The 27299-nt window shown below is 36.9% G+C and overlaps 1 protein-coding gene and 1 long non-coding RNA gene across 28 annotated transcripts in view; both read right to left on the reverse strand.

The window, feature by feature from the left end:
- The window catches only part of LOC126744414 (spondin-1), a 46645-nt gene extending 38405 nt beyond the window's left edge, over window positions 1-8240 (reverse strand). For 3 of the 5 annotated variants that reach the window (XM_050451815.1, XM_050451812.1, XM_050451811.1), the window contains exons 1-2: window positions 8131-8240; window positions 436-631 (exon numbers count right to left, since the gene is read on the reverse strand). In XM_050451815.1, the coding sequence (XP_050307772.1) occupies window positions 436-631; window positions 8131-8142 (208 nt within the window). In that variant the 5' untranslated portion in view covers window positions 8143-8240. Of the gene's footprint in view, window positions 1-435; window positions 632-733; window positions 777-828; window positions 1229-8130 lie in introns of those variants that run through there. The other 2 variants (XM_050451814.1, XM_050451813.1) reach the window with 2 other exon arrangements.
- A 326-nt stretch (window positions 8241-8566) lies between these two features.
- On the reverse strand, window positions 8567-26839 carry LOC126744428 (uncharacterized). Of its 23 annotated transcripts, none has more exons than XR_007663168.1 (8): window positions 26750-26839; window positions 22666-23006; window positions 20221-22324; window positions 15863-16479; window positions 15182-15522; window positions 14436-14841; window positions 11777-13071; window positions 8567-8711 (listed from the first exon to the last, which is right to left on the reverse strand). It is a non-coding gene; the product is annotated as an uncharacterized LOC126744428 (long non-coding RNA). The 23 variants fall into 23 exon arrangements; XR_007663167.1 differs by lacking the exon at window positions 8567-8711 and adding an exon at window positions 9066-9392; XR_007663163.1 differs by lacking the exon at window positions 8567-8711 and having other exon boundaries at window positions 11588-13071; window positions 20221-21919; window positions 22260-22324.
- Between the last annotated feature and the right edge of the window lie 460 nt (window positions 26840-27299).

Raw genomic sequence — 27299 nt, forward strand, 5'->3', positions numbered from 1 at the left:
TCACTATGCTATCTGATTTTTGTCTTTACTCTCTCTGTCCCTCTCTTTCTCTTCTCTTATCTGTAATTTTTAAACTGAAAATTATAATATCTTTTTTCATTGCTCACTGGTTTGTATCCACGTCCTTATATTTTTGTTTCTGTCCTTTACCAGCTGCCTTTCCTTGGAGCGTAGTATTACGAATAGTCCATAGGTTAATTATCTATTGCTTCATTTATAAGCATGTATATTTGGAGACAAATAAACCATGATCATTCTTATTAAAATGGATCCCAGAGCCTTCCCTTAATCAACTGCACTATAATTTAACACTCCCAAACACAATGTACGGTATCGGGTACTTGCAGACTTTAATAATTTTGAACGAGTCAATAGAAGAAATATAATTTTTTTTCTTTACAGGAAGAAGGCTTTTTTTAAAAGAAAACTACTTACCGGTATATTGTTCACCCGGAACATATGCGTCGGGACTACCAGAAACCTCAATTTTATATCGGTCCACGTCTTGGATCGATTTAGGAGCCGTCACCCCTTCCGGGATCATGTCGCACCTTAAACCGATATTGCTCTGATACGAAGCATCCAGGATCGAAAAGAAAATCAAATTTAATAGCATGGTTCTTTTCATAACCTAAAAAAAAATACACATAATTAATTATAAGTGCGATTACAGATAGCAGCAAAGTTAGTCCAATAATTAAGGAATTATTGGATTGGAACTGTTGGCACCTACCTAGAGTATGCTAGGCTCATCTACCGGCAGCGAAAGTGTTAAACTATAAAAGATAGCCATAAAGTATTTGGTCAATGAAATAATTTTCCACGTACTTAAGTTTTTTTGCTGATTGGATAGAGAATTACATACATGCTGATTAAAATAGGCCCGATTACATGCCGAATGTATAATTCAACTATATCTCTGTATTAGTTCCCTGAAGGAGAAATTAATTATCCACTTGTAAAACACTATCATTCCTGACCAAAGGTAAAATATTAGTTACTTGTCATGCTATGAATATTCAGTAAGAGACAAATTATTTTTTTTATTCCAGGCACTCCTGTGATAAAAATGTCAATAACTTGACTTTTAATACATGGATTTTATAAATTTTTTCAGAAAAAACTTGAAAAGCCCTAGAGTATCCCAGATATCAATAATTACAAATTTCAACCACTAGAAGTCAAGATATTCACTTGCCAATAAGAGACAAATTATTTTATTTCTTCCAGGCACTCCTGTGAGAAAAACATGTCAATATTCATAATTTTTTTGTGGCTTTATGATTAAACTGAGATAAATGTTTCATAAGGATTTTTTGTTGGTATTTTGATGCTATAGACCCCGGTAATTTTTTTTTAATATAAAAAAAAAAAAAATTTTTCAACATTTTAGGTCCCAAAACTGGCTGTTTTTCAAAAAAATCTTTATAACTCCTTTATTAACTAATTTAGAAGAAAAAAGTATTCTAGATTAATTTTGGGTATTTATTCATAGAAGCAAATGCAAAAACAAAAACACAAATTTTTTTCACAGTTTTCGAGAAAAATGGAAAAAAAGGAAAACGGTTTTCCTGGATTTACTGGAAAACTATTACATATAAAGGCTTGAAATATTTTCCGAATAATAGTCCTCTTTAGGCCAAACAACTTTTGTTAAAACTATTTTTTTGGTAAATCAATAGTTTTCCCAAGAAAAAATTAAAACCATTTTTAAGAGATATTTCTAAGGGTATTGAATTTTTTTAATGAGCGAAACTTTCACAATTTTTTTGTGGCGTTACTATTAACCTAAGAAAAATTATTTATAAGGATTTTTTGTTGCTATTTTAATGCTTTAGTTCCCTGTAATTTTTTTTTACAATTTTCAAAAAAAATTTTTTTTCCAAATTTTTTGTTTCAAAACTAGGCTGTTTTTAAAAAAAATACCTATAACTCCTTTATTAACTAATTTAGAAGGAAAAAGTATTCTAGATTAATTTTGGGTATTTATCCATAGAAGCAAACGCAAAAATAAAAATACGAATTTTTTTCACAGTTTTCGAGAAAAATGGAAAAAAAGGAAAACGGTTTTCCTGGATTTACTGGAAAACCGTTGCATATAAAAGCTTGAAATATTTTCCAAACAACAGTCCTCTTTAGGCCAAACAACTTTTGTTAGACCTATTTCCCTGGCAAATAGATAGTTTTCCCCAGAAAAAATTAAAACCATTTTTAAGAGATATTTCTAAAGGAGATATTTCTATTGAATTTTTTCAATGAGCGAAACTTTCACAATTTTTTGTGGCGTTGCTATGAACCTAAGAAAAATTATTTATTAAGATTTTTTGTTGCTATTTTGATGCTTTAACTCCCTGTAATTTTTTTTACAATTTTCAAAAAAAAATTTTTTTTCAAATTTTTCGTTTCAAAACTGGACTGTTTTAAAAAAAAATGTCTATAACTCCTTTATTAATTAATTTAGAAGAAAAAAGTATTCTAGATTAATTTTGGGCATTTATTCATAGAAGCAAACGCAAAAATAAAAATACGAATTTTTTTCACAGTTTTCGAGAAAAATGGAAAAAAAGAAAAACGGTTTTCCTGGATTTACTGGAAAACTGTTACATATAAAAGCTTGAAATATTTTCCAAATAATAGTCCTGTTTAGGCCAAATAACTTTTGTTAAAACTATTTCTCTGGAAAATCGACAGTTTTCCTCAGAAAAAATAAAAACCATTTTTAAGAGATATATCTAAGGGGGTCCTATTGAATTTTTCCAATGAGCGAAACTTTCACAATTTTTTTGTGGCGTTGCCATTAACCTAAGAAAAATTATTAATAGGGATTTTTTGTTGCTATTTTAATGCTCTAACTCCCTGTAATTTTTTTTACAATTTTCTAAAAAAAATTGTTTTTTTTAATTTTTTGTTTCAAAACTGGACTGTTTTAAAAAAAATACCTATAACTCCTTTATTAACTAATTTAGAAGAAAAAAGTATTCTAGATTATTTTTGGGCATTTATTCATAGAAGCAAATGCAAAAATAAAAACACGAATTTTTTTCACAGTTTTCGAGAAAAATGGAAAAAAAGGAAAACGGTTTTCCTGGATTTACTGGAAAACCGTTGCATATAAAAGCTTGAAATATTTTCCAAACAACAGTCCTCTTTAGGCCAAACAACTTTTGTTAAGCCTATTTCCCTGGCAAATCGATAGTTTTCCCCAAGAAAAAATTAAAACCATTTTTAATAGATATTTCTAAGGGGGTCGGTCCTATTGAATTTTTTCAATGAGCGAAACTTTCACAATTTTTTGTGGCGTTCCTATTAACATAAGAAAAATTATTTATAAGGATTTTTTGTTGCTATTTTAATGCTTTAGTTCCCTGTAATTTTTTTTTGAAATTTTCAAAAAAAAAAATTTTTTTCAAATTTTTCGTTTTAAAACTGGACTGTTTTAAAAAAAATACCTATAACTCCTTTATTAATTAATTTAGAAGAAAAAAGTATTTGAGATTAATTTTGGGCATTTATTCATAGAAGCAAACGCAAAAATAAAAATACGAATTTTTTTCACAGTTTTCGAGAAAAATGGAAAAAAAGGAAAACGGTTTTCCTGGATTTACTGGAAAACGGTTACAAATAAAAGCTTGAAATATTTTTCAAATAACAGTCCTCTTTAGGCCAAACAACTTTTGTTAAAACTATTTCTCTGGCAAATCAATAGTTTTTCCAAAAAAAAATTAAAACCATTTTTAAGAGATATTTCTAAGGGGGTCGGTCCTATTGAATTTTTTCAATGAGCGAAACTTTCACCATTTTTTGTGGCGTTGCTATTAACCTAAGAAAAATTATTCATAAGGATTTTTTGTTGCTATTTTAATGCACTAACTCCCAGTAATGTTTTCAACAATTTTCAAAAAAAATTTTTTTTTTCAAATTTTTCGTTTCAAAATTGGTCACTTTTTAAAAAAAATACCTATAACTTCTTTAATAATTAATTTAGAAGGAAAAAGTATTCTAGATTAATTTTGGGTATTTATTCATAGAAGCAAATGCAAAAATAAAAACACGAATTTTTTTCACAGTTTTCGAGAAAAATGGAAAAAAAGAGGAAAACGGTTTTTCTGGATTTACTGGAAAATCGTTACATATAAAAGCTTGGAATATTTTCCAAATAACAGTCCTCTTTAGGCCAAACAACTTTTGTTAAGCCTATTTTTCTGGCAAATTGATAGTTTTTCCAAGAAAAAATTTAAACCATTTTTAATAGATATTTCTAAGGGGGTCGGTCCTATTGAATTTTTTCAATGAGCGAAACTTTCACAATTTTTTTGTGGCGTTGCTATTAACCTAAGAAAAATTATTCATAAGGATTTTTTGTTGCTATTTTAATGCACTAACTCCCAGTAATGTTTTCAACAATTTTCAAAAAAAAAAAAAATTCCAAAATTTTTGTTTCAAAACTGGTCTGTTTTTTTTTTTAAATACCTATAACTTCTTTATTAATTAATTTAGAAGGAAAAAGTATTCTACACTAATTTTGGGTATTTATTCATAGAATTAAATGCAAAAATAAAAACACTAATTTTTTTCACAGTTTTCGAGAAAAATGGAAAAGAAGAAAAATAGTTTTCCCGGATTTTCTTGAAAACGGTTACATATAAAAACCTAAAATATTTTTCAAAAGATAGTGCTCTTTAGGCTCAACAACTTTTATTCAAACCATTTTTCTGGCACACCAATAGTTTCTCTAATAAAAAAATAAAAACGATTTTTAAAATAAATTATTAATTATCTTATTTCTTCCAGGCACTCCTGTGAGAAAAATGTCAATATCTTAATTACTAGTGCATGGATTTCAAATTTTTTTGTCAGAAATTACTTAAAATACCCCAGAATATCCCAGATATCAATAATTACAAAGTTCAATTACTAGAACTCAAGATATTCACTTGCCAATAAGAGACAAATTATTTCAGTTCTTCCAGGCATTCCATTGCGAAAAATGTGAATATCTGAATTTGTAGTGCATGGATTTTAATGATTTTTTCTGTAGTTACTCGAAGAACTATCCTAGAAATCAATAATTACAAATTTCAATCACTAGAACTCAAGATATTGACTTGCCACATCAAGTATTCCTATTGCAACATCAAAGTATTCAAATAACTAATGTTTTCACTGACATATTTTACTTCATCTCTTCAAACTAATAAATTCAAACCTTTGAATTCCTTTACTATGAAACTCGACATTCCTCTACAAGTAAAATTAATTTTTAAGCTTGCAGAACCAGTTAAATTCGTCAGGAAAACGTAATTAGTTTCAGAAACGCGTCCCGAACGTTAATTAGGTCCATTATAAAATAAATTACGCAAAACGCTTCGATGCTTGTTTTTTTAATTATATACAACAGAAGCCCATTAGTCAACAATAATAGATTAAATTCTTAAACGTCAATACGCAACGAACGTTTACTATATAAATCAATTTGTGTTGCACTGCAGTGCGTGGAAGCTATAAATTAATCACTTGCAGAGTTAACTCGTAAATTCAAATCGGATAAAACCTTTTTGGCCCAATATTTAGGAGTATTCTTAAGGGAACTTCAATTTCCGCAGTGAGTCGACGAAACTTTATAATAATATATAAAATAGCAGCAGGATAACTTGGAGCCGAGGCGACACTTTAATCGGAACTTTCAAGAATATCAAAGGTTTAAAACGGCTACATTGAGTGTTATTATATAAAAGAGATGACACAATTCTCTTTTTTTTAATAGTAAGGAAATAGTCCATACTTGCATTGAAAATCACACAGTCTCCCTCAACTTGTTTGAGAAGGATAGAGGCAGAGTGTCACAGGATTTTGAATTTCCTATTTTCTTTTTAAATCTTTAATTATGTCCTAAATTCAGACCGCAGTGAGTAGGACCCCACCAGCAAAAAACTAACTCAGTAAGGGCAAAGTATGCAATTCCTGTCAATGAGTGTTCAAGTAAAACAAGCCTGCATTTTAAGACCAAAAACAAGTAAATCGGACTAATAAAACGCGTGTAATAGGCCAGTGAATCTAAAACAATTTTTCGAGTTTCGTTTTACTGAGACGCCATCTACAAAAAATTTGAATAAAAAATTCATTAGTAAAGGGATTTCATTGAAATCTCGTATGAATGTTAACGAAAGTCCCATTATTAATTTAAGACCAAAATCAAATAAATCGGACTATTAAAACGCGTGTAATAGGCCAATGAATCTAAAACAATTTTTCGAGTTTTGCTATACTGGGACGCCATCTACAAAAAATTGAATAAAAAATTCATTAGTAAAGGGATTGTATTGAAATCTCGTAAGAATGTTAACGAAAGTCCCGTTATTAATTCAAGACCAAAATCAAATAAATCGGACTATTAAAACGCGTGTTATAGGCCAGTGAATCTTAAACAATTTTTCGAGTTTTGCTATACTGAGACGCCATCTACAAAAACTTGAATAAAAAATTCATTAGTAAAGGGATTTCATTGAAATCTCGTGTAAATGTTAACGAAAGTCCCGCTATTAATTTAAGATCAAAATCACAAAAATCGGACTATTAAAACGCGTGTAATAGGCCAGTGAATCTAAAACAAATTTTCGAGTTTTGCTATACTGAGACGCCATCTACAAAAACTTGAATAAAAAATTCATTAGTAAAGGGATTTCATTGAAATCTCGTATACATGTTAATGAAAGTCCCGTTATTAATTCAAGACCAAACTCAAATAAATCGGACTATTGAAACGCGTGTAATAGGCCAGTGAATCTAAAACAATTTTTTGAGATTTGCTTTACTGAGGCGCCATCTACAAAAACTTAAATAAAAAATTCATTAGTAAGGGGATTTCATTGAAATCTCGTACAAATGTTAACGAAAGTCCCGTTATTAATTCAAGACCAAAATCAAATAAATCGGACTATTAAAACGCGTGTTATAGGCCAGTGAATCTTAAACAATTTTTCGAGTTTTGCTATACTGGGACGCCAGCTACAAAAATTTGAATAAAAAATTAATTAGTGAAGGGGTTTCATTGAAATCTCGTATAAATGTTAACGAAAGTCCCGTTATTAATTCAAGACCAAAATATACTTAAGTTTCAATAAATTTTTGGGTTATTTACTGATTGGATAGAGAATTACATACATGCTGATTAAAATAGGCCCGATTACATGCCGAATGTATAATTCAACTATATCTCTGTATTAGTTCCCTGAAGGAGAAATTAATGATCCACTTGTAAAACACTCTCGAAAATCGAATGTTTTATTTATGATGCAATTATTCCGGAGACTTTAAGATTTCCTTTAATGAAATACAAGAAAATTAATGGTTAAGGGAGTATTATAGATCCAGGGACGGAATAATGATGTTTGCCTCTCATTATACCGCAAGGAATGCTTTACATTTTAAATAAATACCCTTATTGAGTGTTTACTTAAAATTAAAAAAAAGCTTTCTTGAGATTAATTGGTTTAAAAGAATCGAGGGGTTTGTACTCTTGGTTGCCCTTGGACTTCCTATGGTCTACTGTTCAATTTGCACCAATGATTGGAAACTCTATCTCATCATTAGCAAAAGTAATAAATCAGAAAACATTAGGGAAACATCACAAAGGTTGAAAGAATGAAAATATGGTTGGTTTGCCCCGAAGTACTCCTCTGGAAGAGGAAGGGAGGAAGAGGGAACCCCCTGGAATCTATATATGTACCATAAAGTCACTTAATGGACCTGGTTTTTATTGATAAGCTTAATTAGAGTATTTTAAGTTAGGGAACGATTAGGATTCTTTCAATTTCACTTTGCTCGAGATGCACCCAGCCAAGGGAGGTTTGATCCCCAATAAAACCCACTTCTGGGGGTGGTATACAAGGGACAACACATTAACTTGAACTAAAACATTAAAATCCAGGTAGAAAAAGAAGTAACGAGTGAGTATAGAAAATATGGCTCTGAAAAACTTACTTTTCTTTACCACCCTGTGGTTCATTCAATCTAAGACGTAGATGCCTGTGAGATTTGTATTTTTTTTTTTAAATAATGTTTTTAAGTTCAAACTCCCTTTTATACTTTGACGAGCCTAAAACGTAATTAAAACACGATGGGCATACTTACATAAACAAACATTTACGAAGAGCACTGGAATCGGTATTGGAGCGGAGTTTTTCGCTCTCGTCACGGCGTGCGACGTCGACTGAAACTTCAACTCTCGAAACTCCGAACTCCCCCGCTCCTGAAAACGGAAACTAAAATAGAAAACTGCCCGCGAACCGGGAGGGGGAAGGGAGTTCACACGTTTTTTTACGTTTGCGAGTGTGCGAGTTTACGTAAACGGGCACTGGTCACTGTTTTTCATTAAACTTACCGCAATATCAGCATACTGTCGACGTTAAAAAAGCCTCTGAAGATGCACCGACGCCTCTCACGAAAGTTTGTTTGCCAGGCCGCGTGACTCATGTCTCCTCGAATTGCCGTCTTAAAGTATCATTATAATCACTAAATCAAGAAAACTGATTTTTTTTTCGAATTCGAACTTACTATACCAGCGGATTGTTCTCATCAAGTAGATCACGAAAATACCGGGTTATAAGGGAATCGGAGCAGAACTAAGAAATCGAGTATTTTTTCGACCTCGTTTTTGAGGCCAAAAATGGGCATCAAAAATGCCATATCTCGGCTATCGTAAAAGCTACGACCTTGCGGCTGGTCTCGTTGGATTTAGAACGACGAAACTAAGACAAATCCGTTGGAATTTTCCCAATAGCTCCCATAGAAGCCAAGATATCGGCCTTCAAAGTTTGGGTTTTTTAATTTTTCGGGTATACCCCCCCGTTTGGATTTTTTTCAGAAAAATTTTTTTTTTCGAATTCGAACTAACTATACCAGCGGATTGTTCTCATCAAGAAGATCACGAAAATACCGAGTTATAAGGGAATCGGAGCAGAACTAAGAAATCGAGTATTTTTTCGACCTCGTTTTTGAGGCCAAAAATGGGCATCAAAAATGCCATATCTCGGCTATCGTAAAAGCTACGACCATGCGGATAGTCTCGTTGGATTTAGAACGACGAAACTAAGACAAATCCGTTGGAATTTTCCCAATAGCTCCCATAGAAGCCCAGATATCGGCCTTCAAAGTTTGGGTTTTTTCATTTTTCGGGTATACCCCCCCGTTTGGATTTTTTTCAGAAATTTTTTTTTTTTTCGAATTCGAACTAACTATACCAGCGGATTGTTCTCATCAAGTAGATCACGAAAATACCGGGTTATAAGGGAATCGGAGCAGAACTAAGAAATCGAGTATTTTTTCGACCTCGTTTTTGAGGCCAAAAATGGGCATCAAAAATGCCATATCTCGGCTATCGTAAAAGCTACGACCTTGCGGATGGTCTCGTTGAATTCAGAACGACGAAACTAAGACAAATCCGTTGGAATTTTCCCAATAGCTCCCATAGAAGCCGAGATATCGGCCTTCAAAGTTTGGGTTTTTTCATTTTTCGGGTATACCCCCCCGTTTGGATTTTTTCAGAAATTTTTTTTTTTTTCGAATTCGAACTAACTATACCAGCGGATTGTTCTCATCAAGTAGATCACGAAAATACCGGGTTATAAGGGAATCGGAGCAGAACTAAGAAATCGAGTATTTTTTGGACCTCGTTTTTGAGGCCAAAAATGGGCATCAAAAATGCCATATCTCGGCTATCGTAAAAGCTACGACCTTGCGGATAGTCTCGTTGGATTTAGAACGACGAAACTAAGACAAATCCATTGGAATTCTCCCAATAGCTCCCATAGAAGCCGAGATATCGGCCTTCAAAGTTTGGGTTTTTTCATTTTTCGGGTATACCCCCCCGTTTGGATTTTTTTCAGAAAAATTTTTTTTTTCGAATTCGAACTAACTATACCAGCGGATTGTTCTCATCAAGAAGATCACGAAAATACCGAGTTATAAGGGAATCGGAGCAGAACTAAGAAATCGAGTATTTTTTCGACCTCGTTTTTGAGGCCAAAAATGGGCATCAAAAATGCCATATCTCGGCTATCGTAAAAGCTACGACCATGCGGATAGTCTCGTTGGATTTAGAACGACGAAACTAAGACAAATCCGTTGGAATTTTCCCAATAGCTCCCATAGAAGCCCAGATATCGGCCTTCAAAGTTTGGGTTTTTTCATTTTTCGGGTATACCCCCCCGTTTGGATTTTTTTCAGAAATTTTTTTTTTTTTCGAATTCGAACTAACTATACCAGCGGATTGTTCTCATCAAGTAGATCACGAAAATACCGGGTTATAAGGGAATCGGAGCAGAACTAAGAAATCGAGTATTTTTTCGACCTCGTTTTTGAGGCCAAAAATGGGCATCAAAAATGCCATATCTCAGCTATTAGAAGAGCTACGACCTTGCGGATGGTCTCGTTGGATTCAGAACGACGAAATTAAGAAAAAACCGTTGGAATTTTCCCGATACCTCCCATAGAAGCCGAGATATCGACCTTCAAAGTTTGGGTTTTTTCATTTTTCGGGTATACCCCCCCGTTTGGATTTTTTTCAGAATTTTTTTTTTTTTTCGAATTCGAACTAACTATACCAGCGGATTGTTCTCATCAAGTAGATCACGAAAATACCGGGTTATAAGGGAATCGGAGCAGAACTAAGAAATCGAGTATTTTTTCGACCTCGTTTTTGAGGCCAAAAATGGGCATCAAAAATGCCATATCTCAGCTATTAGAAGAGCTACGACCTTGCGGATGGTCTCGTTGGATTCAGAACGACGAAACTAAGAGAAAACCGTTGGAATTTTCCCGATAGCTCCCATAGAAGCCGAGATATCGACCTTCAAAGTTTGGGTTTTTTCATTTTTCGGGTATACCCCCACGTTTGGATTTTTTTCAGAATTTTTTTTTTTTTCGAATTCGAACTAACTATACCAGCGGATTGTTCTCATCAAGTAGATCACGAAAATACCGGGTTATAAGGGAATCGGAGCAGAACTAAGAAATCGAGTATTTTTTCGACCTCGTTTTTGAGGCCAAAAATGGGCATCAAAAATGCCATATCTCAGCTATTAGAAGAGCTACGACCTTGCGGATGGTCTCGTTGGATTCAGAACGACGAAACTAAGAAAAAACCGTTGGAATTTTCCCGATAGCTCCCATAGAAGCCGAGATATCGACCTTCAAAGTTTGGGTTTTTTCATTTTTCGGGTATACCCCCACGTTTGGATTTTTTTCAGAATTTTTTTTTTTTTTCGAATTCGAACTAACTATACCAGCGGATTGTTCTCATCAAGTAGATCACGAAAATACCGGGTTATAAGGGAATCGGAGCAGAACTAAGAAATCGAGTATTTTTTCGACCTCGTTTTTGAGGCCAAAAATGGGCATCAAAAATGCCATATCTCAGCTATTAGAAGAGCTACGACCTTGCGGATGGTCTCGTTGGATTCAGAACGACGAAACTAAGAAAAAACCGTTGGAATTTTCCCGATAGCTCCCATAGAAGCCGAGATATCGACCTTCAAAGTTTGGGTTTTTTCATTTTTCGGGTATACCCCCACGTTTGGATTTTTTTCAGAATTTTTTTTTTTTTTCGAATTCGAACTAACTATACCAGCGGATTGTTCTCATCAAGTAGATCACGAAAATACCGGGTTATAAGGGAATCGGAGCAGAACTAAGAAATCGAGTATTTTTTCGACCTCGTTTTTGAGGCCAAAAATGGGCATCAAAAATGCCATATCTCAGCTATTAGAAGAGCTACGACCTTGCGGATGGTCTCGTTGGATTCAGAACGACGAAACTAAGAGAAAACCGTTGGAATTTTCCCGATAGCTCCCATAGAAGCCGAGATATCGACCTTCAAAGTTTGGGTTTTTTCATTTTTCGGGTATACCCCCCCGTTTGGATTTTTTTCAGAATTTTTTTTTTTTTCGAATTCGAACTAACTATACCAGCGGATTGTTCTCATCAAGTAGATCACGAAAATACCGGGTTATAAGGGAATCGGAGCAGAACTAAGAAATCGAGTATTTTTTCGACCTCGTTTTTGAGGCCAAAAATGGGCATCAAAAATGCCATATCTCAGCTATTAGAAGAGCTACGACCTTGCGGATGGTCTCGTTGGATTCAGAACGACGAAACTAAGAGAAAACCGTTGGAATTTTCCCGATAGCTCCCATAGAAGCCGAGATATCGACCTTCAAAGTTTGGGTTTTTTCATTTTTCGGGTATACCCCCCCGTTTCGATTTTTTTCAGAATTTTTTTTTTTTCGAATATGAACTAACTATACCAGCGGATTGTTCTCATCAAGTAGATCACGAAAATACCGGGTTATAAGGGAATCGGAGCAGAACTAAGAAATCGAGTATTTTTTCGACCTCGTTTTTGAGGCCAAAAATGGGCATCAAAAATGCCATATCTCAGCTATTAGAAGAGCTACGACCTTGCGGATGGTCTCGTTGGATTCAGAACGACGAAACTAAGAGAAAACCGTTGGAATTTTCCCGATAGCTCCCATAGAAGCCGAGATATCGACCTTCAAAGTTTGGGTTTTTTCATTTTTCGGGTATACCCCCCCGTTTGGATTTTTTTCAGAATTTTTTTTTTTTTTCGAATTCGAACTAACTATACCAGCGGATTGTTCTCATCAAGTAGATCACGAAAATACCGGGTTATAAGGGAATCGGAGCAGAACTAAGAAATCGAGTATTTTTTCGACCTCGTTTTTGAGGCCAAAAATGGGCATCAAAAATGCCATATCTCAGCTATTAGAAGAGCTGCGACCTTGCGGATGGTCTCGTTGGATTCAGAACGACGAAACTAAGAGAAAACCGTTGGAATTTTCCCGATAGCTCCCATAGAAGCCGAGATATCGACCTTCAAAGTTTGGGTTTTTTCATTTTTCGGGTATACCCCCCCGTTTGGATTTTTTTCAGAATTTTTTTTTTTTTCGAATATGAACTAACTATACCAGCGGATTGTTCTCATCAAGTAGATCACGAAAATACCGGGTTATAAGGGAATCGGAGCAGAACTAAGAAATCGAGTATTTTTTCGACCTCGTTTTTGAGGCCAAAAATGGGCATCAAAAATGCCATATCTCAGCTATTAGAAGAGCTACGACCTTGCGGATGGTCTCGTTGGATTCAGAACGACGAAACTAAGACAAATCCGTTGGAATTTTCCCGATAGCTCCCATAGAAGCCAAGATATCGGCCTTCAAAGTTTGGGTTTTTTAACTTTTCGGGTATACTCCCCCGTTTGGATTTTTTTCAGAATTTTTTTTTTTTTCGAATTCGAACTAACTATACCAGCGGATTGTTCTCATCAAGTAGATCACGAAAATACCGGGTTATAAGGGAATCGGAGCAGAACTAAGAAATCGAGTATTTTTTCGACCTCGTTTTTGAGGCCAAAAATGGGCATCAAAAATGCCATATCTCAGCTATTAGAAGAGCTACGACCTTGCGGATGGTCTCGTTGGATTTAGAACGACGAAACTAAGACAAATCCGTTGGAATTTTCCCAATAGCTCCCATAGAAGCCGAGATATCGACCTTCAAAGTTTGGGTTTTTTCATTTTTCGGGTATACCCCCCCGTTTGGATTTTTTTCAGAATTTTTTTTTTTTTTCGAATTCGAACTAACTATACCAGCGGATTGTTCTCATCAAGTAGATCACGAAAATACCGGGTTATAAGGGAATCGGAGCAGAACTAAGAAATCGAGTATTTTTTCGACCTCGTTTTTGAGGCCAAAAATGGGCATCAAAAATGCCATATCTCAGCTATTAGAAGAGCTACGACCTTGCGGATGGTCTCGTTGGATTCAGAACGACGAAACTAAGACAAATCCGTTGGAATTTTCCCGATAGCTCCCATAGAAGCCAAGATATCGGCCTTCAAAGTTTGGGTTTTTTAACTTTTCGGGTATACTCCCCCGTTTGGATTTTTTTCAGAATTTTTTTTTTTTTTCGAATTCGAACTAACTATACCAGCGGATTGTTCTCATCAAGTAGATCACGAAAATACCGGGTTATAAGGGAATCGGAGCAGAACTAAGAAATCGAGTATTTTTTCGACCTCGTTTTTGAGGCCAAAAATGGGCATCAAAAATGCCATATCTCAGCTATTAGAAGAGCTACGACCTTGCGGATGGTCTCGTTGGATTCAGAACGACGAAACTAAGAAAAAACCGTTGGAATTTTCCCGATAGCTCCCATAGAAGCCGAGATATCGACCTTCAAAGTTTGGGTTTTTTCATTTTTCGGGTATACCCCCCCGTTTGGATTTTTTTCAGAATTTTTTTTTTTTTTTCGAATTCGAACTAACTATACCAGCGGATTGTTCTCATCAAGTAGATCACGAAAATACCGGGTTATAAGGGAATCGGAGCAGAACTAAGAAATCGAGTATTTTTTCGACCTCGTTTTTGAGGCCAAAAATGGGCATCAAAAATGCCATATCTCAGCTATTAGAAGAGCTACGACCTTGCGGATGGTCTCGTTGGATTTAGAACGACGAAACTAAGACAAATCCGTTGGAATTTTCCCAATAGCTCCCATAGAAGCCGAGATATCGACCTTCAAAGTTTGGGTTTTTTCATTTTTCGGGTATACCCCCCCGTTTGGATTTTTTTCAGAATTTTTTTTTTTTTTCGAATTCGAACTAACTATACCAGCGGATTGTTCTCATCAAGTAGATCACGAAAATACCGGGTTATAAGGGAATCGGAGCAGAACTAAGAAATCGAGTATTTTTTCGACCTCGTTTTTGAGGCCAAAAATGGGCATCAAAAATGCCATATCTCAGCTATTAGAAGAGCTACGACCTTGCGGATGGTCTCGTTGGATTCAGAACGACGAAACTAAGACAAATCCGTTGGAATTTTCCCGATAGCTCCCATAGAAGCCAAGATATCGGCCTTCAAAGTTTGGGTTTTTTAACTTTTCGGGTATACTCCCCCGTTTGGATTTTTTTCAGAATTTTTTTTTTTTTCGAATTCGAACTAACTATACCAGCGGATTGTTCTCATCAAGTAGATCACGAAAATACCGGGTTATAAGGGAATCGGAGCAGAACTAAGAAATCGAGTATTTTTTCGACCTCGTTTTTGAGGCCAAAAATGGGCATCAAAAATGCCATATCTCAGCTATTAGAAGAACTACGACCTTGCGGATGGTCTCGTTGGATTCAGAACGACGAAACTAAGAAAAAACCGTTGGAATTTTCCCGATAGCTCCCATAGAAGCCGAGATATCGACCTTCAAAGTTTGGGTTTTTTCATTTTTCGGGTATACCCCCCCGTTTGGATTTTTTTCAGAATTTTTTTTTTTTTTCGAATTCGAACTAACTATACCAGCGGATTGTTCTCATCAAGTAGATCACGAAAATACCGGGTTATAAGGGAATCGGAGCAGAACTAAGAAATCGAGTATTTTTTCGACCTCGTTTTTGAGGCCAAAAATGGGCATCAAAAATGCCATATCTCGGCTATCGTAAAAGCTACGACCTTGCGGATGGTCTCGTTGGATTCAGAACGACGAAACTAAGATAAATCTGTTGGAATTTTCCCAATAGCTCCCATAGAAGCCGAGATATCAGCCTTCAAAGTTTGGGTTTTTTCATTTTTCGGGTATACCCCCCCGTTTGGATTTTTTTCAGAATTTTTTTTTTTTTCGAATATGAACTAACTATACCAGCGGATTGTTCTCATCAAGTAGATCACGAAAATACCGGGTTATAAGGGAATCGGAGCAGAACTAAGAAATCGAGTATTTTTTCGACCTCGTTTTTGAGGCCAAAAATGGGCATCAAAAATGCCATATCTCAGCTATTAGAAGAGCTACGACCTTGCGGATGGTCTCGTTGGATTCAGAACGACGAAACTAAGAGAAAACCGTTGGAATTTTCCCGATAGCTCCCATAGAAGCCGAGATATCGACCTTCAAAGTTTGGGTTTTTTCATTTTTCGGGTATACCCCCCCGTTTGGATTTTTTTCAGAATTTTTTTTTTTTTTTCGAATTCGAACTAACTATACCAGCGGATTGTTCTCATCAAGTAGATCACGAAAATACCGGGTTATAAGGGAATCGGAGCAGAACTAAGAAATCGAGTATTTTTTCGACCTCGTTTTTGAGGCCAAAAATGGGCATCAAAAATGCCATATCTCGGCTATCGTAAAAGCTACGACCTTGCGGATGGTCTCGTTGGATTCAGAACGACGAAACTAAGAGAAAACCGTTGGAATTTTCCCGATAGCTCCCATAGAAGCCGAGATATCGACCTTCAAAGTTTGGGTTTTTTCATTTTTCGGGTATACCCCCCCGTTTGGATTTTTTTCAGAATTTTTTTTTTTTTCGAATTCGAACTAACTATACCAGCGGATTGTTCTCATCAAGTAGATCACGAAAATACCGGGTTATAAGGGAATCGGAGCAGAACTAAGAAATCGAGTATTTTTTCGACCTCGTTTTTGAGGCCAAAAATGGGCATCAAAAATGCCATATCTCAGCTATTAGAAGAGCTGCGACCTTGCGGATGGTCTCGTTGGATTCAGAACGACGAAACTAAGAGAAATCCGTTGGAATTTTCCCAATAGCTCCCATAGAAGCCGAGATATCGACCTTCAAAGTTTGGGTTTTTTCATTTTTCGGGTATACCCCCCCGTTTGGATTTTTTTCAGAATGTTTTTTTTTTTCGAATATGAACTAACTATACCAGCGGATTGTTCTCATCAAGTAGATCACGAAAATACCGGGTTATAAGGGAATCGGAGCAGAACTAAGAAATCGAGTATTTTTTCGACCTCGTTTTTGAGGCCAAAAATGGGCATCAAAAATGCCATATCTCAGCTATTAGAAGAGCTACGACCTTGCGGATGGTCTCGTTGGATTTAGAACGACGAAACTAAGACAAATCCGTTGGAATTTTCCCAATAGCTCCCATAGAAGCCGAGATATCGACCTTCAAAGTTTGGGTTTTTTCATTTTTCGGGTATACCCCCCCGTTTGGATTTTTTTCAGAATTTTTTTTTTTTTTCGAATTCGAACTAACTATACCAGCGGATTGTTCTCATCAAGTAGATCACGAAAATACCGGGTTATAAGGAAATCGGAGCAGAACTAAGAAATCGAGTATTTTTTCGACCTCGTTTTTGAGGCCAAAAATGGGCATCAAAAATGCCATATCTCGGCTATCGTAAAAGCTACGACCTTGCGGATGGTCTCGTTGGATTCAGAACGACAAAACTAAGACAAATCCGTTGGAATTTTCCCGATAGCTCCCATAGAAGCCAAGATATCGGCCTTCAAAGTTTGGGTTTTTTCACTTTTCGGGTATACTCCCCCGTTTGGATTTTTTTCAGAATTTTTTTTTTTTTCGAATTCGAACTAACTATACCAGCGGATTGTTCTCATCAAGTAGATCACGAAAATACCGGGTTATAAGGGAATCGGAGCAGAACTAAGAAATCGAGTATTTTTTCGACCTCGTTTTTGAGGCCAAAAATGGGCATCAAAAATGCCATATCTCGGCTATCGTAAAAGCTACGACCTTGCGGATGGTCTCGTTGGATTCAGAACGACGAAACTAAGATAAATCTGTTGGAATTTTCCCAATAGCTCCCATAGAAGCCGAGATATCGACCTTCAAAGTTTGGGTTTTTTCATTTTTCGGGTATACCCCCCCGTTTGGATTTTTTTCAGAATTTTTTTTTTTTTTCGAATTCGAACTAACTATACCAGCGGATTGTTCTCATCAAGTAGATCACGAAAATACCGGGTTATAAGGGAATCGGAGCAGAACTAAGAAATCGAGTATTTTTTCGACCTCGTTTTTGAGGCCAAAAATGGGCATCAAAAATGCCATATCTCAGCTATTAGAAGAGGTACGACCTTGCGGATGGTCTCGTTGGATTCAGAACGACGAAACTAAGACAAATCCGTTGGAATTTTCCCGATAGCTCCCATAGAAGCCAAGATATCGGCCTTCAAAGTTTGGGTTTTTTCACTTTTCGGGTATACTCCCCCGTTTGGATTTTTTTCAGAATTTTTTTTTTTTTCGAATTCGAACTAACTATACCAGCGGATTGTTCTCATCAAGTAGATCACGAAAATACCGGGTTATAAGGGAATCGGAGCAGAACTAAGAAATCGAGTATTTTTTCGACCTCGTTTTTGAGGCCAAAAATGGGCATCAAAAATGCCATATCTCGGCTATCGTAAAAGCTACGACCTTGCGGATGGTCTCGTTGGATTCAGAACGACGAAACTAAGATAAATCTGTTGGAATTTTCCCAATAGCTCCCATAGAAGCCGAGATATCAGCCTTCAAAGTTTGGGTTTTTTCATTTTTCGGGTATACCCCCCCGTTTGGATTTTTTTCAGAATTTTTTTTTTTTTCGAATATGAACTAACTATACCAGCGGATTGTTCTCATCAAGTAGATCACGAAAATACCGGGTTATAAGGGAATCGGAGCAGAACTAAGAAATCGAGTATTTTTTCGACCTCGTTTTTGAGGCCAAAAATGGGCATCAAAAATGCCATATCTCAGCTATTAGAAGAGCTACGACCTTGCGGATGGTCTCGTTGGATTCAGAACGACAAAACTAAGAGAAAACCGTTGGAATTTTCCCGATAGCTCCCATAGAAGCCGAGATATCGACCTTCAAAGTTTGGGTTTTTTCATTTTTCGGGTATACCCCCCCGTTTCGATTTTTTTCAGAATTTTTTTTTTTTCGAATATGAACTAACTATACCAGCGGATTGTTCTCATCAAGTAGATCACGAAAATACCGGGTTATAAGGGAATCGGAGCAGAACTAAGAAATCGAGTATTTTTTCGACCTCGTTTTTGAGGCCAAAAATGGGCATCAAAAATGCCATATCTCAGCTATTAGAAGAGCTACGACCTTGCGGATGGTCTCGTTGGATTTAGAACGACGAAACTAAGACAAATCCGTTGGAATTTTCCCAATAGCTCCCATAGAAGCCGAGATATCGACCTTCAAAGTTTGGGTTTTTTCATTTTTCGGGTATACCCCCCCGTTTGGATTTTTTTCAGAATTTTTTTTTTTTTTCGAATTCGAACTAACTATACCAGCGGATTGTTCTCATCAAGTAGATCACGAAAATACCGGGTTATAAGGGAATCGGAGCAGAACTAAGAAATCGAGTATTTTTTCGACCTCGTTTTTGAGGCCAAAAATGGGCATCAAAAATGCCATATCTCAGCTATTAGAAGAGCTACGACCTTGCGGATGGTCTCGTTGGATTCAGAACGACGAAACTAAGACAAATCCGTTGGAATTTTCCCGATAGCTCCCATAGAAGCCAAGATATCGGCCTTCAAAGTTTGGGTTTTTTCACTTTTCGGGTATACTCCCCCGTTTGGATTTTTTTCAGAATTTTTTTTTTTTTCGAATTCGAACTAACTATACCAGCGGATTGTTCTCATCAAGTAGATCACGAAAATACCGGGTTATAAGGGAATCGGAGCAGAACTAAGAAATCGAGTATTTTTTCGACCTCGTTTTTGAGGCCAAAAATGGGCATCAAAAATGCCATATCTCAGCTATTAGAAGAGCTACGACCTTGCGGATGGTCTCGTTGGATTCAGAACGACGAAACTAAGACAAATCCGTTGGAATTTTCCCGATAGCTCCCATAGAAGCCAAGATATCGGCCTTCAAAGTTTGGGTTTTTTCACTTTTCGGGTATACTCCCCCGTTTGGATTTTTTTCAGAATTTTTTTTTTTTTCGAATTCGAACTAACTATACCAGCGGATTGTTCTCATCAAGTAGATCACGAAAATACCGGGTTATAAGGGAATCGGAGCAGAACTAAGAAATCGAGTATTTTTTCGACCTCGTTTTTGAGGCCAAAAATGGGCATCAAAAATGCCATACCTCAGCTATTAGAAGAGCTACGACCTTGCGGATGGTCTCGTTGGATTCAGAACGACGAAACTAAGAAAAAACCGTTGGAATTTTCCCGATAGCTCCCATAGAAGCCGAGATATCGACCTTCAAAGTTTAGGTTTTTTCATTTTTCGGGTATACCCCCCCGTTTCGATTTTTTTCAGAATTTTTTTTTTTTCGAATATGAACTAACTATACCAGCGGATTGTTCTCATCAAGTAGATCACGAAAATACCGGGTTATAAGGGAATCGGAGCAGAACTAAGAAATCGAGTATTTTTTCGACCTCGTTTTTGAGGCCAAAAATGGGCATCAAAAATGCCATATCTCAGCTATTAGAAGAGCTACGACCTTGCGGATGGTCTCGTTGGATTCAGAACGACGAAACTAAGAGAAAACCGTTGGAATTTTCCCGATAGCTCCCATAGAAGCCGAGATATCGACCTTCAAAGTTTGGGTTTTTTCATTTTTCGGGTATACCCCCCCGTTTGGATTTTTTTCAGAATTTTTTTTTTTTTCGAATTCGAACTAACTATACCAGCGGATTGTTCTCATCAAGTAGATCACGAAAATACCGGGTTATAAGGGAATCGGAGCAGAACTAAGAAATCGAGTATTTTTTCGACCTCGTTTTTGAGGCCAAAAATGGGCATCAAAAATGCCATATCTCGGCTATCGTAAAAGCTACGACCTTGCGGATGGTCTCGTTGGATTCAGAACGACGAAACTAAGAGAAAACCGTTGGAATTTTCCCGATAGCTCCCATAGAAGCCGAGATATCGACCTTCAAAGTTTGGGTTTTTTCATTTTTCGGGTATACCCCCCCGTTTGGATTTTTTTCAGAATTTTTTTTTTTTTCGAATATGAACTAACTATACCAGCGGATTGTTCTCATCAAGTAGATCACGAAAATACCGGGTTATAAGGGAATCGGAGCAGAACTAAGAAATCGAGTATTTTTTCGACCTCGTTTTTGAGGCCAAAAATGGGCATCAAAAATGCCATATCTCAGCTATTAGAAGAGCTACGACCTTGCGGATGGTCTCGTTGGATTTAGAACGACGAAACTAAGACAAATCCGTTGGAATTTTCCCAATAGCTCCCATAGAAGCCGAGATATCGACCTTCAAAGTTTGGGTTTTTTCATTTTTCGGGTATACCCCCCCGTTTGGATTTTTTTCAGAATTTTTTTTTTTTTTCGAATTCGAACTAACTATACCAGCGGATTGTTCTCATCAAGTAGATCACGAAAATACCGGGTTATAAGGGAATCGGAGCAGAACTAAGAAATCGAGTATTTTTTCGACCTCGTTTTTGAGGCCAAAAATGGGCATCAAAAATGCCATATCTCAGCTATTAGAAGAGCTACGACCTTGCGGATGGTCTCGTTGGATTCAGAACGACGAAACTAAGAAAAAACCGTTGGAATTTTCCCGATAGCTCCCATAGAAGCCGAGATATCGACCTTCAAAGTTTGGGTTTTTTCATTTTTCGGGTATACCCCCCCGTTTGGATTTTTTTCAGAATTTTTTTTTTTTCGAATATGAACTAACTATACCAGCGGATTGTTCTCATCAAGTAGATCACGAAAATACCGGGTTATAAGGGAATCGGAGCAGAACTAAGAAATCGAGTATTTTTTCGACCTCGTTTTTGAGGCCAAAAATGGGCATCAAAAATGCCATATCTCAGCTATTAGAAGAGCTACGACCTTGCGGATGGTCTCGTTGGATTTAGAACGACGAAACTAAGACAAATCCGTTGGAATTTTCCCAATAGCTCCCATAGAAGCCGAGATATCGACCTTCAAAGTTTGGGTTTTTTCATTTTTCGGGTATACCCCCCCGTTTGGATTTTTTTCAGAATTTTTTTTTTTTCGAATTCGAACTAACTATACCAGCGGATTGTTCTCATCAAGTAGATCACGAAAATACCGGGTTATAAGGGAATCGGAGCAGAACTAAGAAATCGAGTATTTTTTCGACCTCGTTTTTGAGGCCAAAAATGGGCATCAAAAATGCCATATCTCAGCTATTAGAAGAGCTACGACCTTGCGGATGGTCTCGTTGGATTCAGAACGACGAAACTAAGACAAATCCGTTGGAATTTTCCCGATAGCTCCCATAGAAGCCAAGATATCGGCCTTCAAAGTTTGGGTTTTTTCACTTTTCGGGTATACTCCCCCGTTTGGATTTTTTTCAGAATTTTTTTTTTTTTCGAATTCGAACTAACTATACCAGCGGATTGTTCTCATCAAGTAGATCACGAAAATACCGGGTTATAAGGGAATCGGAGCAGAACTAAGAAATCGAGTATTTTTTCGACCTCGTTTTTGAGGCCAAAAATGGGCATCAAAAATGCCATATCTCGGCTATCGTAAAAGCTACGACCTTGCGGATGGTCTCGTTGGATTCAGAACGACGAAACTAAGATAAATCTGTTGGAATTTTCTCAATAGCTCCCATAGAAGCCAAGATATTAGCCTTCAAAGTTTGGGTTTTTTCATTTTTCGGGTATACCCCCCCGTTTGGATTTTTTTCAGAAAATTTTTTTTTTTTCGAATTCGAACTAACTATACCAGCGGATTGTTCTCGTCAAGTAGATCACGAAAATACCGGGTTATAAGGGAATCGGAGCAGAACTAAGAAATCGAGTATTTTTTCGACCTCGTTTTTGAGGCCAAAAATGGGCATCAAAAATGCCATATCTCAGCTATTAGAAGAGCTACGACCTTGCGGATGGTCTCGTTGGATTCAGAACGACGAAACTAAGAAAAAACCGTTGGAATTTTCCCGATAGCTCCCATAGAAGCCGAGATATCGACCTTCAAAGTTTGGGTTTTTTCATTTTTCGGGTATACCCCCCCGTTTGGATTTTTTTCAGAATTTTTTTTTTTTTTCGAATTCGAACTAACTATACCAGCGGATTGTTCTCATCAAGTAGATCACGAAAATACCGGGTTATAAGGGAATCGGAGCAGAACTAAGAAATCGAGTATTTTTTCGACCTCGTTTTTGAGGCCAAAAATGGGCATCAAAAATGCCATATCTCGGCTATCGTAAAAGCTACGACCTTGCGGATGGTCTCGTTGGATTCAGAACGACGAAACTAAGATAAATCTGTTGGAATTTTCTCAATAGCTCCCATAGAAGCCAAGATATTAGCCTTCAAAGTTTGGGTTTTTTCATTTTTCGGGTATACCCCCCCGTTTGGATTTTTTTCAGAAAATTTTTTTTTTTTTCGAATTCGAACTAACTATACCAGCGGATTGTTCTCGTCAAGTAGATCACGAAAATACCGGGTTATAAGGGAATCGGAGCAGAACTAAGAAATCGAGTATTTTTTCGACCTCGTTTTTGAGGCCAAAAATGGGCATCAAAAATGCCATATCTCAGCTATTAGAAGAGCTACGACCTTGCGGATGGTCTCGTTGGATTTAGAACGACGAAACTAAGACAAATCCGTTGGAATTTTCCCAATAGCTCCCATAGAAGCCGAGATATCGACCTTCAAAGTTTGGGTTTTTTCATTTTTCGGGTATACCCCCCCGTTTGGATTTTTTTCAGAATTTTTTTTTTTTTCGAATATGAACTAACTATACCAGCGGATTGTTCTCATCAAGTAGATCACGAAAATACCGGGTTATAAGGGAATCGGAGCAGAACTAAGAAATCGAGTATTTTTTCGACCTCGTTTTTGAGGCCAAAAATGGGCATCAAAAATGCCATATCTCAGCTATTAGAAGAGCTACGACCTTGCGGATGGTCTCGTTGGATTTAGAACGACGAAACTAAGACAAATCCGTTGGAATTTTCCCAATAGCTCCCATAGAAGCCGAGATATCGACCTTCAAAGTTTGGGTTTTTTCATTTTTCGGGTATACCCCCCCGTTTGGATTTTTTTCAGAATTTTTTTTTTTTTCGAATATGAACTAACTATACCAGCGGATTGTTCTCATCAAGTAGATCACGAAAATACCGGGTTATAAGGGAATCGGAGCAGAACTAAGAAATCGAGTATTTTTTCGACCTCGTTTTTGAGGCCAAAAATGGGCATCAAAAATGCCATATCTCAGCTATTAGAAGAGCTACGACCTTGCGGATGGTCTCGTTGGATTCAGAACGACGAAACTAAGAGAAAACCGTTGGAATTTTTCCGATAGCTCCCATAGAAGCCGAGATATCGACCTTCAAAGTTTGGGTTTTTTCATTTTTCGGGTATACCCCCCCGTTTGGATTTTTTTCAGAATTTTTTTTTTTTTTCGAATTCGAACTAACTATACCAGCGGATTGTTCTCATCAAGTAGATCACGAAAATACCGGGTTATAAGGGAATCGGAGCAGAACTAAGAAATCGAGTATTTTTTCGACCTCGTTTTTGAGGCCAAAAATGGGCATCAAAAATGCCATATCTCGGCTATCGTAAAAGCTACGACCTTGCGGATGGTCTCGTTGGATTCAGAACGACGAAACTAAGAGAAAACCGTTGGAATTTTCCCGATAGCTCCCATAGAAGCCGAGATATCGACCTTCAAAGTTTGGGTTTTTTCATTTTTCGGGTATACCCCCCCGTTTGGATTTTTTTCAGAATTTTTTTTTTTTTCGAATATGAACTAACTATACCAGCGGATTGTTCTCATCAAGTAGATCACGAAAATACCGGGTTATAAGGGAATCGGAGCAGAACTAAGAAATCGAGTATTTTTTCGACCTCGTTTTTGAGGCCAAAAATGGGCATCAAAAATGCCATATCTCAGCTATTAGAAGAGCTACGACCTTGCGGATGGTCTCGTTGGATTTAGAACGACGAAACTAAGACAAATCCGTTGGAATTTTCCCAATAGCTCCCATAGAAGCCGAGATATCGACCTTCAAAGTTTGGGTTTTTTCATTTTTCGGGTATACCCCCCCGTTTGGATTTTTTTCAGAATTTTTTTTTTTTTCGAATATGAACTAACTATACCAGCGGATTGTTCTCATCAAGTAGATCACGAAAATACCGGGTTATAAGGGAATCGGAGCAGAACTAAGAAATCGAGTATTTTTTCGACCTCGTTTTTGAGGCCAAAAATGGGCATCAAAAATGCCATATCTCAGCTATTAGAAGAGCTACGACCTTGCGGATGGTCTCGTTGGATTCAGAACGACGAAACTAAGAGAAAACCGTTGGAATTTTTCCGATAGCTCCCATAGAAGCCGAGATATCGACCTTCAAAGTTTGGGTTTTTTCATTTTTCGGGTATACCCCCCCGTTTGGATTTTTTTCAGAATTTTTTTTTTTTTTCGAATTCGAACTAACTATACCAGCGGATTGTTCTCATCAAGTAGATCACGAAAATACCGGGTTATAAGGGAATCGGAGCAGAACTAAGAAATCGAGTATTTTTTCGACCTCGTTTTTGAGGCCAAAAATGGGCATCAAAAATGCCATATCTCGGCTATCGTAAAAGCTACGACCTTGCGGATGGTCTCGTTGGATTCAGAACGACGAAACTAAGAGAAAACCGTTGGAATTTTCCCGATAGCTCCCATAGAAGCCGAGATATCGACCTTCAAAGTTTGGGTTTTTTCATTTTTCGGGTATACCCCCCCGTTTGGATTTTTTTCAGAATTTTTTTTTTTTTCGAATATGAACTAACTATACCAGCGGATTGTTCTCATCAAGTAGATCACGAAAATACCGGGTTATAAGGGAATCGGAGCAGAACTAAGAAATCGAGTATTTTTTCGACCTCGTTTTTGAGGCCAAAAATGGGCATCAAAAATGCCATATCTCAGCTATTAGAAGAGCTACGACCTTGCGGATGGTCTCGTTGGATTCAGAACGACGAAACTAAGACAAATCCGTTGGAATTTTCCCGATAGCTCCCATAGAAGCCAAGATATCGGCCTTCAAAGTTTGGGTTTTTTCACTTTTCGGGTATACTCCCCCGTTTGGATTTTTTTCAGAATTTTTTTTTTTTTCGAATTCGAACTAACTATACCAGCGGATTGTTCTCATCAAGTAGATCACGAAAATACCGGGTTATAAGGGAATCGGAGCAGAACTAAGAAATCGAGTATTTTTTCGACCTCGTTTTTGAGGCCAAAAATGGGCATCAAAAATGCCATATCTCAGCTATTAGAAGAGCTACGACCTTGCGGATGGTCTCGTTGGATTCAGAACGACGAAACTAAGAGAAAACCGTTGGAATTTTTCCGATAGCTCCCATAGAAGCCGAGATATCGACCTTCAAAGTTTGGGTTTTTTCATTTTTCGGGTATACCCCCCCGTTTGGATTTTTTTCAGAATTTTTTTTTTTTTCGAATATGAACTAACTATACCAGCGGATTGTTCTCATCAAGTAGATCACGAAAATACCGGGTTATAAGGGAATCGGAGCAGAACTAAGAAATCGAGTATTTTTTCGACCTCGTTTTTGAGGCCAAAAATGGGCATCAAAAATGCCATATCTCGGCTATCGTAAAAGCTACGACCTTGCGGATGGTCTCGTTGGATTCAGAACGACGAAACTAAGATAAATCTGTTGGAATTTTCCCAATAGCTCCCATAGAAGCCGAGATATCGACCTTCAAAGTTTGGGTTTTTTCATTTTTCGGGTATACCCCCCCGTTTGGATTTTTTTCAGAAAATTTTTTTTTTCGAATTCGAACTAACTATACCAGCGGATTGTTCTCATCAAGTAGATCACGAAAATACCGGGTTATAAGGGAATCGGAGCAGAACTAAGAAATCGAGTATTTTTTCGACCTCGTTTTTGAGGCCAAAAATGGGCATCAAAAATGCCATATCTCAGCTATTAGAAGAGCTACGACCTTGCGGATGGTCTCGTTGGATTCAGAACGACGAAACTAAGAAAAAACCGTTGGAATTTTCCCGATAGCTCCCATAGAAGCCGAGATATCGACCTTCAAAGTTTGAGTTTTTTCATTTTTCGGGTATACCCCCCCGTTTGGATTTTTTTCAGAATTTTTTTTTTTTTCGAATATGAACTAACTATACCAGCGGATTGTTCTCATCAAGTAGATCACGAAAATACCGGGTTATAAGGGAATCGGAGCAGAACTAAGAAATCGAGTATTTTTTCGACCTCGTTTTTGAGGCCAAAAATGGGCATCAAAAATGCCATATCTCGGCTATCGTAAAAGCTACGACCTTGCGGATGGTCTCGTTGGATTCAGAACGACGAAACTAAGATAAATCTGTTGGAATTTTCCCAATAGCTCCCATAGAAGCCGAGATATCAGCCTTCAAAGTTTGGGTTTTTTCATTTTTCGGGTATACCCCCCCGTTTGGATTTTTTTCAGAAAATTTTTTTTTTCGAATTCGAACTAACTATACCAGCGGATTGTTCTCATCAAGTAG

The sequence above is a fragment of the Anthonomus grandis genome, chromosome 14, assembly GCF_022605725.1.
Source record: "Anthonomus grandis grandis chromosome 14, icAntGran1.3, whole genome shotgun sequence".
NCBI classification, from domain to species: domain Eukaryota; kingdom Metazoa; phylum Arthropoda; class Insecta; order Coleoptera; family Curculionidae; genus Anthonomus; species Anthonomus grandis.